The sequence below is a fragment of the Rousettus aegyptiacus genome, unplaced genomic scaffold, assembly GCF_014176215.1.
Source record: "Rousettus aegyptiacus isolate mRouAeg1 unplaced genomic scaffold, mRouAeg1.p scaffold_m13_p_15, whole genome shotgun sequence".
Lineage (NCBI taxonomy): Eukaryota > Metazoa > Chordata > Mammalia > Chiroptera > Pteropodidae > Rousettus > Rousettus aegyptiacus.
In genome coordinates this window covers 42,492,660-42,506,201 of record NW_023416290.1, presented here as the reverse complement: position 1 = coordinate 42,506,201, position 13,542 = coordinate 42,492,660, and the positions used below count along the sequence as shown (strand labels likewise).

Genomic DNA, 13,542 nt, shown 5'->3' with positions numbered 1-13,542 from the left:
TTTTCCAGTTGATCCACACAACTCAAACTCCATTTGTTCAAGGGTCAACTGGTGGCTGGGAGGCCACCTATGTGGACGGCTTCCTTAAGTTATACGTGGATTGTCAGCTGCACATGGGCAATCAGTGCCTCTCGCCCCCAAGTTGTTCAAGGATCAACTGTAATTTAATCTAGAAAAATTTCAAAGCAAATTTTTATAAATATAGAAAAACATGAATAATTGGACTAATCTAATTAGCTGTCACCATCTCCATATATATCGATTATATTATTTTTGATTACTCTTTCTTTTCTATTAATTGCAATTTACATTATGTCAAGATCTATTTATCATTAAGTTTGTATTCCTAGCGTATTCTTATGATACATTATTACATAGATGAAAGAGTTACATTTCTTTTTCTTTTTTGCTTGGAACCTTATTTACTATTATTCCCCTAAACATATTTACATTTCAGCTTATTTCTACTTTGAAATATTCACCATTTAAGAAAAAAATATCATTGTACATATTTTTGCTTCTCTCTTTTGTTCTGTTACCTGTTTTGACCTTGTCAAAATAAAAATCTTTCTTGTTTTTCAAGACCTAGCTCAAATGCTTTTTTAAAATAAGCATTCCTGATCACTCCAGTGTGAAATAATCCCTCTCTCTTCTGGAATTTTATCTATCATATTCTCTCATGTATTTTAGTTAGTTGTATACCCAACATATCTCCTACTTAATCGGAAATACTTTTAAGGATTGTATCTTTCTTTATGTAGGAACTACACTTATTCATCTCTGTGGCTCCAGTTGCATCTAGAATACTCTCATTCAAAGGATTAGCACTCAATTTATTTGACAGAAAATAAAAGGAATTCTAACATTTGACTATCTCCTTAAAGATTTTAAATCTGACTAGGGGAAGAAATCACTTTGTTTGCAAAGTCATGGAATGGTGTTACTCAGAACAGTAATACTTCTTTTTGATAGCATAGGTAATTTAAACTTCACAATTAAGATTTAAGTTGAGAATTTCAGCTGAAAGAGAGATCAATGTGTATCTTGCAGGATTTGTGAATAGCATTATGGGTAAAACTGGCCTTGACTTGGTCTTGTGTTATTTCTTTATTGATCATATGTATGACACGATACATTTAAGGAGTTAAAGATAATAAAATGAAGCATAACTATTTTTACAGGAGTATATAAAAGCCAGGAAGCTCGCCTAATGTTACACATCTATCTTATTAAAGTACCAGCTCATGCTTCTGCAAAGAAAATGAAGGAGGAAAATTGGGCCATGGATGGCTTTGTAAGTATAGTCCTTTGAAAGTCTGCTGCTGTTTTTAATAACAAATTCGTGCTTCAGTTTGTTTTAAAAAGTCCAGAAAGAGATAACTTTCTAAATTTAGTTAGTTTTGAACACACATACACATATAAAATGACAAAATTAAAATAATGGATTATTTAAAAAAAAAAAAGATACATCGATATTTAGTAATCTATAGATGTTAAACCTAGGATTATTGGGTCCTGCTGAGCTTTGCTTACTTTCGTAATACTTATGTGTGCAGGGAACATATAGTTTTTCATTGGTTTCATCAAATGTATTTTGTCTACAGTCAGAACTAAGATAAACAAACCCGGATAAAATATAAATCAGTGTTTGTCTGGAATGACTATGTAAGGCATATGCAACATATTAACAGAATGCATCAGGAAAATTAAGATGCTCATTAAATTTAAGCACAGATTTAGAATATGTTATAAAACTCTGTGAAGAGGACATTATGCAGATCGCTTCATGTGGGGAGACAGTTGCCATAGCTTCACGATGGAGTCACCCTGTCCTATTCAGCCACTCATGTGAATGGACTTACTAAACTGGGAATTGGAAGCAAGTCTTGTATTCACATACTGTCCAAGAGCCTTTGCTAAAAAAAAAAACGAGCTTGAAAGCTGTGACCAGATTCTCTCAAGTAACAAGCCTTCTTTTACAAGGAAGATTCAGCAGGAAAGAAGATAGAGAGTAAGTTATAGGCTTCAGTGAGTTTAGTTCCTCAGAAAAAAATGTCCATCCTGTTTGCATATCTGTGACATTATTCATGGAATTGGGGACTAATTCATGTCTTCAATGCACTGATTGTTTAATTGTATCATTTCATCTAGGAATCAAACAAAATGGATGGATTCGTTTAAATATTAGAATTTGAGCTATTCTTTTTAGAAGCATTTATTTTTAAAAAACGGCCATGCACAGAGTATGATGTCTAATAATTTGGAATAAATCTTATCACTATGTCATGATCTGTTAAATTTGTATGGATAGTTTGGTAAGATAAGCTTTTAAGGGGAATATTCAAGGTTTTTTACAACTTTTACGATAACATAGATAACTTAGCTCATTGCAACTAGTTAAAACAAACCAGGGTAAATTCATATTACTTATCAGGAACACTAAAATGTTTCAACTTTGATTTTATCTGCGAGATCAAATGATACTATGCATGTAAAGTGTGTTTAAATATATTATTAGTCGGCATTTACCGTATTAGACATAGCCACAAAGTCTGAGTCAAACAGCCAGTGTTTAGTTCTTTCCAACGTTTCTGAGGTTGGTTGTGGATAGACCTATTGTGAATTCCACAAACATTCCACTGGCTCTGCTAGAGGCTGTGGTAGCAAGTTCAGATCTGTTCCAGGCGTCTGATTCTGGGGCCCAGGCTGGAGGGGCTGTGGCTACCGGGAGCATATTTTTTTCTTGTCACAGGTCAGAAGCACTGAGGGGCACAGTAGAAGACATGCCCCGCCTTTTGTAAACAGCTCTATTGAAATGTAATTATATACTCTACAATTCACCCATTTAATGCGTAAAATTCAATCAATGCTTTTTACTGTATCTATAGATATTGCATAACCATTACCACATTTGATTTTAGAACATTTTCACCACCTCAAAAAGAAATTTCATATTCTTTAGCTATCACCCCACCCAGCCAGCATTTATTCCCCACCCTACCCCTAAGCAACCACAAATATATTTTTTGTTTCTACAGATTTCCCTGATCTGGACTTTCATATTTACGGAATCATATTATGTGTGGTGTTTTGTGACTGACTTATTTCACTTCAGTGCAGGAAACATGCCTTTCAAGATCTAGGCTAGGAACTGACTTATTGTCGATCCTCCCCACATCCCATTGGCCAAAGCGAGTCACAGGACCAAATCCAACTCAATGACATAGGAAGTATACTCTTCCCATTAAGGACAGTGGGAAGGGGCAGAAGAACTGCTTATATACTGAGTGTTAATCTGATCTGAAAAGTATAGTATTATTATACTTTAATTCTTAATTGACCATTTGCCTCATTCTGTTTCGCCATATCATTACCCTTTCTTGACAAAAGTTTTCTTAGCCTAAAAGAAATTATATAGAGATATATAGTTATATAGATATATAATATGCAACCCACTTTTTTGGTACCATAATTATTTAAAAATAAAAATTTTGATTTTGCTTCTAATGATGGCAGATTTGCACAATATACTATATTTTACATAGCTGGAAGATCTAGAGGAAAGAACTTCACCTAATATTCATTTCAAAATAAAATTGAATATTTATTAAGGCTGGGAAAATATAGACGTGACCAGTTTTCAGATTTAATCATATTATAAATATTTTTAGGTTTCTGCTGAGCCTGATGGAGCTACTTATGTATTTCAAGGATTTATTCAGGGCAAAGATTACGGGCAATTTGGACTACAAAGACTGGGTAAGGTATTAATTTTCATTTTCATGTAGTTCCTTTATTACTCCAGACATCATAAGAAAATACAGTAGATTCGTACCTTAGGCAACTTACTGCATTTTGAATTTTGCAGTGTCAGGACTATACGTTGATTCATCTGATAGCCTTTTAAATAATCACATTTTTCAAAATATTGTTTCTCTATGTACCACTTCTGTGTGATGTTTGATTTTTCATCATATTTCTAATAAACATGACAAACTGTCTTGCCCTTAAGCAAATAAAAAAGGAGAAAAAGTGATACAGATATAAAGGGAAATATTAAACTGTAAATTATATTATCTTATCTCATGAGAACTGTAATACTTCTCTTCAGTTTGAAGATTGTTGCAATTTTCTTCTTCAAAAACATTGTGCAACTTTGAGAAACTCATAGGGTCTGAAAAGGGAAAATAACTTTGAGAAATGGGTCCCTTTGCAGGGCTTTGTGCTTCTCAGATATGTAAATCTGCTGTGGTGGGAGGCACAGGGTTTTGTCATTCTTCCTTCCAGTTCTTCAAAAATGTGTGTAAACATTTAATGATCTTGCTTGAAATGTATTTATTAACATAATTTTTGATATATAATTTTCCTAAGGTATACTGTTTTTCATTATCATATTATGTTATTGATACACAAAGAATGAATTCAGGCTCTAAAAATTACTATTTGACATTTATCTTACAAATTCCATTATTTTGAACTTTTGTATAAATATTCAGAGTCTCTGGAAAAATAAGGTATAAACTAAGTACTAACTTTTTAAACTGGCTTCAGTCATGACTCTTAGTTAAATATAACTATTTATCAAAAAGTTAAATTAGCTTTCTCTAAATGAACATTAATAATAAGATGTCATTTCAGATAATATCTTACCTTAATTTTTTTTAGTTTTTAAAACAGAATAAAACATTAAAACAATACATTAACATAGCCATGTAATTGAATACACGACGTTTTCACATAATGTTCCCATAAACATCTCAAACACTACACAGTTAAAACGTAACCTAAAAAAGAGAATCTAGTTCTTTCTGAAATAGTTACATCCTCTTCCGCCTCTGCCAACACATTGACAAACCTGATTCTTCTCATTTTCAAAATGTACTAATGTCATTGCCATTTTTTCAGCCCTAAGTAGAGCACTTATATGCCTTCTTACCTCCTTCATCCACACAAAAGCGTTCTGTTGATTTTAACCATAAAATGTTTTCCCAAATCTACCTTGTACACTCTTCCTAGTGCTCTAGTTCACATCTTTTGTTTTGTCTGGGTTGTTGCTACAAGCCTCAAATTATTCCAGCCTCCAGTATGGACTCTCTTAAGTCCACCCCACCCCCGTCACTGTACTAAACCTTGCATCTTATCACTATGTCTTTTATTTCTAAACTCCTTCACTTATCTCTCATTCTAGGTGGGTATAAGTGTGAGCTCTTCAGAATATTTATGCCTTTCAGAGTCTAACCATAGTTTAGCCTCCTACTCCTACCACACGTCTTTTCCACACATATATGTCTGATATTTGTCACATCTCCTAAATATTTCAGTCACCTTCCCATTTCTAGGTTTATGACTGTCCTGCTTCCTCTTCCATTGATTGTTCTACTGATTCTTCAGGGCCAAGTTCATATTGTACATCCTCCACAAAACGTCATTACATACCACCAAGTGGAATTAGTCTTTCCCTTCCAAAAGGACATTGATTATTCATTCATGCTTGGTGCATCCAATTATTTATGTCTTTGTGTTCTTCCCACAATTGTATAAACTCTTCAGTGCAAAGACATTGCTTATTTTTATTTTTTATCCTTTCCTGGAAAAATATCTTATTCATAGAAGCATCATGTAAAATTGGGTGGAAATGAGTTGAAGGAATTTCATGAATTGTTTTTCTTACTAGATACATTTCTAAGAAAGACAATTAATTGGTTCATAAAATAAAAATCAATTGTGATAAAATAGAGTTGGTTATGTATTTTAACTTATTTTTTACTTTATAGGACTGAATATGTCAGAAGGTTTAAACTCTTCAAATCAACCTCATGGTACAAATAGTAGTTCTGTGGCCATTGCTATTCTTGTGCCTTTTTTTGCACTTATATTTGCAGGATTTGGATTTTATCTTTATAAACAAAGGTAAGTTTGTTGATTTTAACTACAAATGTTTCCCAACACTTTTTCTCTTGTTCTTTTTCCTACTCTAGTTCAAATCCTAATTTCCATTTTTTTCCGTTGTTGCAATCTCTATGTGCCAAACATTTCCACGGTTGTTGAAAACCTTATTTGCTCAACCTGCTTTTTCACCACCCCTACATATACAAAACAAAAATTGTTCTATCACATTGCACAAACATTCAACTTAACCCTTTCTCCTTTTGCATGTCGATTTCCTAGTCCGTAACTAATTGTATAAGTTATTTTTACATAGCCATAGCGAGACGGTAGAGATACAAAATTTGGTTAAGTTTTAAGTTGAAGAGGTGATATTCGATGTGAGAATTTTTTTTAGAGAACTAGGAATAAACTTATGTCCAAACCTCTTAGTTCATGTAACAATACTGACTGATTTTACCCAGGCAGGCAGTTGGTAAAATCCTCTAATCTTCTTGTTTACTTTTTTTTTTTTGCTTTTAAAAGATTATGCAATTAATATGTTATATAATATGTATAGGAGTATACATATTATTAGCTGATCCTTGTTCACTATGTCCTTTACAATAGACTGGTGAGGGGCTTTGCTATGCAATTCTCCACTATTTACGACCATCCCTTATTAAGAAAACAACATGTAGGCAACCAGATAATTAAATGAATAATACTAAGTACATTTTTATTCAAACTGATGTTTTTATTATAAATGTCAGTCTCTGTGTTATCTAAGGATGATTTATTTAATATTACATAAATCTGTAAGAATTGTGTATAAGCAGCTGTTTAGGCCTTCTCAATATCAGACTTTACTGATGATAAAATCATCACTAAATTTATTTATAAAGCAAGCTATGGCAATCTTGTTTATTATTGTAGTAAAATACCCATAACCTAAAACCATTTAAACCATTCTGAGTATACAATTTAGTGGCATTTGGTATGTTCTCAATGTCATGGAACCATCACTGCTAATTTCAGAACATTTTCATCACCCCAAAAGGAAATCGTACCCAGTAAGCAGCAACTTATCATTCCTCCCAACCACTTATCTGCATTTTATATTGATTTGCTTATTCTGGATATTTCATTTATTAGAATCAGACAATACATGACATTTCATGTCTGGCTTAAATTTAACAACTTTTTAAAAAGTTTCATCGATGTTATTTTTGTGTACCACTACTTTGTTCCTTTATATGGCTAAATAATACCCTGTTGTATATTTACTGTGTTCTCTTTGCATATGTTCATTCATCAGTTGGTGGACATTTGGGTGGTTTTTACCAGTTGGCTACTGTGAATAGTGCTGCTATACACATTCATGTACAGATTTTTGTTTGGGCACCTATTTTAATTCTTTTGAGTATATACCCAAGGATGGAATTGCCACAGTATATGGTAATTCTACATTTAACTTACTGAGAAAATACTAAACTGTTTTTCACAGCAGCTGCACAATTTGACATTCCCACCAGCAATATGTGAGGGCTCCACTTTCTCCATATCCTTGTCAATACCTGTTGTTTTCTGTTTCTTTTGTCTTTCTTTTTTCTTCTCCTCCTCCTTCAACTTCTCCTCCCCTCCCCTGACCCTTCTTTCTTTTCCTTCTCCTAGTGTGTGTGAAGTGATATCTCATTGTGGTTTTGATTTGCATTTCTCTAATTACTAATGATATTGAGTATTTTTTCATGTGTTTGTTGGCCATTTGTCTATCTTCTCGGAGAAATACCTATTCAGGTACTTTGTTCATTTTTTAATTGGGCTGCTTGTCTTGTTGAGTTGTAAAAGTTGTTTTTTATATATATATATATATTTTTTTTTTTGGATACTAGACTCTTATTGGATATATCATTTGCAAATATTTCTCCCTCTCTGTGAATTGTATTTCTACTCTAGTCATCTTTGATATACAAGTTTTTTTTTTCATTTTGTTGAAATCCATTTTATTTATTTTTCCTTTTGTTACTTGTTCTTTTAGTGTCATATCTAAGAAACAATTGCCAAATTCAAAGTCACAAAGATTTACCTGTATGTTTTCTCCTAAGAATCTTGTAGATTTAACTCTTATATTTAGAACTTTCATTCATTTCAAGTTAATTTTTGTTGATGGTGTGCACTTATCTTTTCTAAAGCTTTATGATATTATTTGCCTTAAACCTGTTGCTGTATATTAAAAGGAAATTCCTTTACATCTTCATGATTCTTACCTAATTGGAAGAAAATTATGTTGTCTCTAGTTTGAATTGTGAATCTCATTTGAAAAATGAGACAAATATGATCCTTTAGAGTTATATACCTGACAAGAGTAAGCTGTAAGTAATATAACTATAATGGTAATGCCACTGAAAGAAATTTAGATCGCTTCTTTTTTTTTTAACAAAAATATTGTCTTACAAATCACCTAACAATTTTTAGTATAGAGAAAAGTTCAGAAAATGCATTAGGGATAGTAAAACAATATAATGACAAACATAAATTACAATAAAATATAGTTGAAATTTGTGGTGCTTGGTGTAAACAAAAGAGTTGAGAAATACATTATATGTGATTTTTAAGAATTAAGTCCCAGAAACAGGCAGGAGCAAGTCTCTGCCTTTGTTCCATTACAAGTGTGAGCAAATTATGCCCTGGGATATGGGAAAGAGAAACTACAAATAAGCATTAGTCAAAAGTGAGAGAAATTAAAAAAAAAAAAAAAATGAAACAGCAATGCAAACCAGCAACTAATACAAGCAAGGCTAGACTTCATTTGTTTTCTTAGCTAAAGAGAAATGTTCAGTTGTCACTAACTCTTTGGAAACTGTTTTCAAGATTTGAGTACCCATATAGTCATTTCTTCTTTGAGATTTTGAATTTACTTGATCTAACGTATATCATTTAAAATAGTGATATTTGTGTTTTGGGGATACTCCTAGTACCATCTCAAATTAGGCCTCAGCAGTAGTTAGCTGTCTGCTGCTCCTGGAATCCCCTGCTGAACCAGCTCATTCTTGTTCCTCAAGTCTCAGATTAAATTTTACCTCCTCAGATGTGCTTTTCTGTTTTACTTAAAGTGGCTCCCAGTTACTTTCTATCATATCAACCACTTTCCTTTTCATCAAAACAATTTTCATTACCTATTACTTTTTGTTTTATTAATTTTTTATCCATTATTTTTTGTCACTACAATATGGGCTCCCCGAGAGTAATGACTTTGTATTTTTTTTTTAAATATTACTAGGATCATGTTTGACACATAATAGATGCTCAGTAAATATTTGATCAATGAATAGATGAATGACTAGTAATGAGATTTAAATTCATCATCATTATCATCATAATTTATTATTTCATAAGAAAATTTATACAGTCATAATATCACTTATTTACACTTGTATTATTCATAATAGTACTGTATATGTTTACTGTATGTAAATAAGGGCACTCAGGATTTAAATGTGACAGGTTAATTGTTCACATTTACAAAGTATTCCTAAATACTTTCAAGTTACACTGTCCATTAACAATGATAACCCACGTATCTTATGTTTTAGCCCTACTTTGCTGCTTCTAGGAGAAAGTTGACACAAAGCTAACCAATGTTTTCATCAACAGGACAGCACCCAAAACACAGTATACAGGATGTTCAGTTCATGAAAATAACAATGGCCAAGCAGCTTTTGAGAACCCCATGTACGACACCAATGCGAAGTCAGTGGAAGGGAAGGCAGTACGATTCGATCCTAACTTGAACACAGTCTGCACAATGGTATAACACGGCAAACTTTTGCCTCCTTCAGAAGCTCGGAAAACTGACACACAAAACAGTGCACGTTAGTTCACTGCTGAACAAATTAAAGCACACTTTCCAGGACTTGCTGAGTCACCCTTTCCTGAGGAATGATAGAGAAGAGTGTTTTTTTTCATAAACTGGATCATAATGCTTCTTCATGTTTACCATGGAGAGTTTTACAGAAATTCAGCTGCACTCCGAGAGTGCTTACTCACAGTTTATTTGCTTTTTTAAAAAAGGAGATTATTCTAAAACATAAACTTATTTGCATATATTGGAGGAGCATCCACTATCAGTATTTCTGTGCTTTATAAACTATATTAGAGGGACTGGGTTAAAAAAAAAAGATATAGGGTAGACAATAAGAGCTATACTTACAAGAGTCAGTAGGTCACTGACTTCTCTTTAACCGTCATACGCTACACCACACATAAGTTTGTATTTCACACCATTCTATCGGCTATTTGTTTTTTAGTCATCGTTTTCCTTATTTCTATGGTTATTCGAGATTGAGTTTAGCCCTGAAATTTTTATGAGCTAATTTATGCCACAGTAGAGATACAATTGCCCACTCTGATTTTACTCTTTCTAGCTTTTGTTCTTCAGTGTCATATCACTATTCTTTTTTTTAAGATTGGTTTTTATAATTTCTGCAATGGCAAGATCATCATGATTCCCCTCATTATGTTTTAACCAGTAGTATTCAGTGAGCATGGGTTAGGGTTTAACTTCTTGCTTCAGGCAGTTCTGTCACACACAAACCACTTTAGCTGGCAAAAAATATATCGATAATAACAATGATTTCGCAGTTATCTGAGACACCAAACTTATCATCTTTTACCAAACTTTCCAGTGTTTTCGAAAGACCAAATAGAACCTAGTAATCTATTTTATTTAACTTATGGTATATCTACTTTTCCTTCAAGTTGAGCCTTCAAATTTATTTAACATCGTTTTGAACTTTTACCTAAGAAAAATAATTTGGACATATATTTTGGACTAGCTCCTAAACATGACCAAAAAAAAAAAAAAAAATCTCCTCTTTCTAATCACCAGTATATATAAAGTTGTTTCCTAAAATTGTGGATTTACCAAATTTTCATATATTTAAAAATTTCATATTCTTATTCTTAAGAAGTAGGTTTCAGATATGACTTGTTTGTTTTATTGTCAAATTAAGATATGCATTGGCAAGTTATTGGTGGCTCATTTATAACTGTCTCACAGAAATGCCAGCCTTTTTATTTAATAGGTCATTGTCTTTTATAGCATAGTTAACTTCATTGAATAAATTATGTACCCAGTGTGAACTCTTTGTTATTGTCTCTTTCAAATATGGATAACTCTGTAAACAGTCTTGACGTTTTGTATCATGAGACAGAGTGCCTAAGAGAAATCATTTGTACCCTGGAGCGCTGCTTGGATCTCTCTCTCCAATACTTAGTGAATTTCTTGTAAACCACTTTGAGATACTTTGTTCTGGAAATTCAGACAATTTTCTCAACACTGTACTCTACTGACAGGATATCATTTCAAATTTTACGCCATCAGTTATTTATTCTTGTTTATTCAAATGACTGCAATAACAATGATTCATTCATTAATGTTAAGGTTAATACATCTATGATCTTGTTTGAACGATGTTTCTTCTGCAACTGGCTACTCCTCTTATATTAATGCATACACTTTTGTAAAGAAGTATATTTTTATGAAAAAAAAACTTTGTAAAAGTATGATGTAAATTTTCAGTGCAATGTAAACAAAATAAAAATGGATAATTGCTTTTGTAAACTGTGTATTCTTTTAAAAAATGTCTGACAGTTGACTAGTCAGTTAGAGGAATGAACAGCCTAGCCTATATTTATTTGGTATTTTAAAGTTTTGAAACTGCATGTTATATACACTTAGCAAATGCAATTAAATACAGGCATTTTTCTTCTTTATTTTCTGTAGCTCCCCAACTGTGACATTCTTTTAGAAGTAAATAGATTCCCAGTAAAAATAATAGTATCATAAGAACCTCATCTTTTCATTTTTCTTGAATGTAAGCATTTGAACACCATCTAAATTTAGGTGTACCTGATGATTTTTAAAATTTCTGTAGTATATTTTCTTAGAGACAACTTATTTTTAGTATGCTGCATAAGTATGAACTAAATAACCTTTTGAATAGCTGCATTAAACTAATACTCAAAAATTTATCTTGCCAGGATAAACATAAACTTTTGTACTCAAGAAAGTTATCGAGTTTCTATAAAGTTCAAATCAAAGTTATTTAAGTTCATTTTTATTAGAGAGCTCTTTTTCACAAAATATGATATTTATATTTCAAAACCTCAAACTCCAACCTTTATATCCTATATCTGCTTATTTCATTTATTTTAGAAATAGATGCTTTGACATAATTTTATTTTCTTGTTTAATTTTATTAACTATATTACCTCTACCTTTCACTCATTTTATGCCTTCTTCATTTCCTCCTGTTGTTCTTAGTCTTTATTTTTATTCTTCTCTTTTCTTGTTTTTCTTTTTGTTCTCTCCTTCTACTTTTCTTAATATCCTTTCCTTATATATTTTCTTCTTTTTAACCTTTTATTCTTTCTCATCTTTTTCTTTGATCTTTATCCTTAACCCTCTCAAAACTTAGCAACAATTTTAGTGGAAGCGATTTTATTTTTTTTCAGCTCTATTTAAGTATAACAAAATTATAAGATTTAAGTTACAACATGATAATTTGATAAATGTATGCTTTTTTTTTTCTTTTTAGTGAGAGCATTTAAGTTCTACAGTCTTAGCAAATTTCAATTAAAGAAGTAATTTTAAAGAGTCTTCCTTATATGTACTCCCCTTATATGTAAGAGCACTAGAGCCTTACATTCCTCCCAGGATCTTTTGATACTGGAGCCTGATGATAATGATTGTGGAAATAGACCAAAGAGTCAGATTTACCTGCCCTTTTACTCACATATGAGAAAACAAGGACATAACACTGGCTAAAAGAGTCAATAAAAATAACTAATTGATTCTCTCTTAAGGAAAATAAGAAAATGCATTGCTTGTCAAAGTATTAATCTGTGAATATCTATAAATTTTAAAAAGGCAAAAGTAAGGTAAAAAAAATATCTTCTATAGAATTAAAGAAGCTCATGAATCTAAAAATAATTTAAAATGGAAGAAATATTGATTTGCTGCTTTTTTGTTTTTTTTTTATGACTTTGGAAGAGAGGGAATATTGACCAGAGAAGATATACATACTATAAAAATCTGAAAAATATTTTTCTGTCATCACTTTCATGAGCTTGGTATTCTAAATTAATTTAAGAGCAGATTTAAAAGCCACTGGGGAGTAGAAACGGCCATAGGACATAAGATTTTAATTTTTGGTATATAAAGCAATGATACTAGTGAACATATGCCAGATACTTTTCCAACTTTTAATGAGTTCCCATGTGTAATAATTTTTTTATTCTTGAAAAAAGTGTATTCTATACGTTCAAATTTGTAGCTATAAATCGTATTGCAAAAGTGTAAGAAATTTGTGTTTAAACTCTCATAAGATTCAAATCTTGCTTGTAACTATTCACATAAATATGAAAATAATGATGAACCCATGTGCTTTAGCAGGACCAATGAGATATATAGTTGTAAAGAAAAATATAAAACCATCCACATGGTATAAATTAAAAGGAAACAAAAGGCCTTCCTTCTCAAAAAATATTTTCTTCAAACCCTTGAGTTAAGATGTTGTGTCTCCTAAAGGAACTTGTTAGAATGAAATATGTCATGTAAAGTATATTATATAATAACATTATAATCCCTGTAAACAAATTAACACAGTTATTACA

General features: G+C 31.7%; 1 protein-coding gene across 6 annotated transcripts in view; it reads left to right on the top strand.

Moving 5' to 3' along the window:
• Window positions 1-11,980, top strand: part of CSMD3 (CUB and Sushi multiple domains 3) — a 989,790-nt gene extending 977,810 nt beyond the window's left edge. For all 6 annotated transcript variants that reach the window (XM_016138158.2, XM_036232977.1, XM_016138161.2 and 3 more), the window contains 4 exons: window positions 1,182-1,294; window positions 3,672-3,759; window positions 5,775-5,910; window positions 9,520-11,980. In XM_016138158.2, the coding sequence (XP_015993644.1) occupies window positions 1,182-1,294; window positions 3,672-3,759; window positions 5,775-5,910; window positions 9,520-9,679 (497 nt within the window). In that variant the 3' untranslated portion in view covers window positions 9,680-11,980. The remainder of the gene's footprint in view (window positions 1-1,181; window positions 1,295-3,671; window positions 3,760-5,774; window positions 5,911-9,519) is intronic.
• The last annotated feature ends 1,562 nt before the right edge of the window (window positions 11,981-13,542 follow it).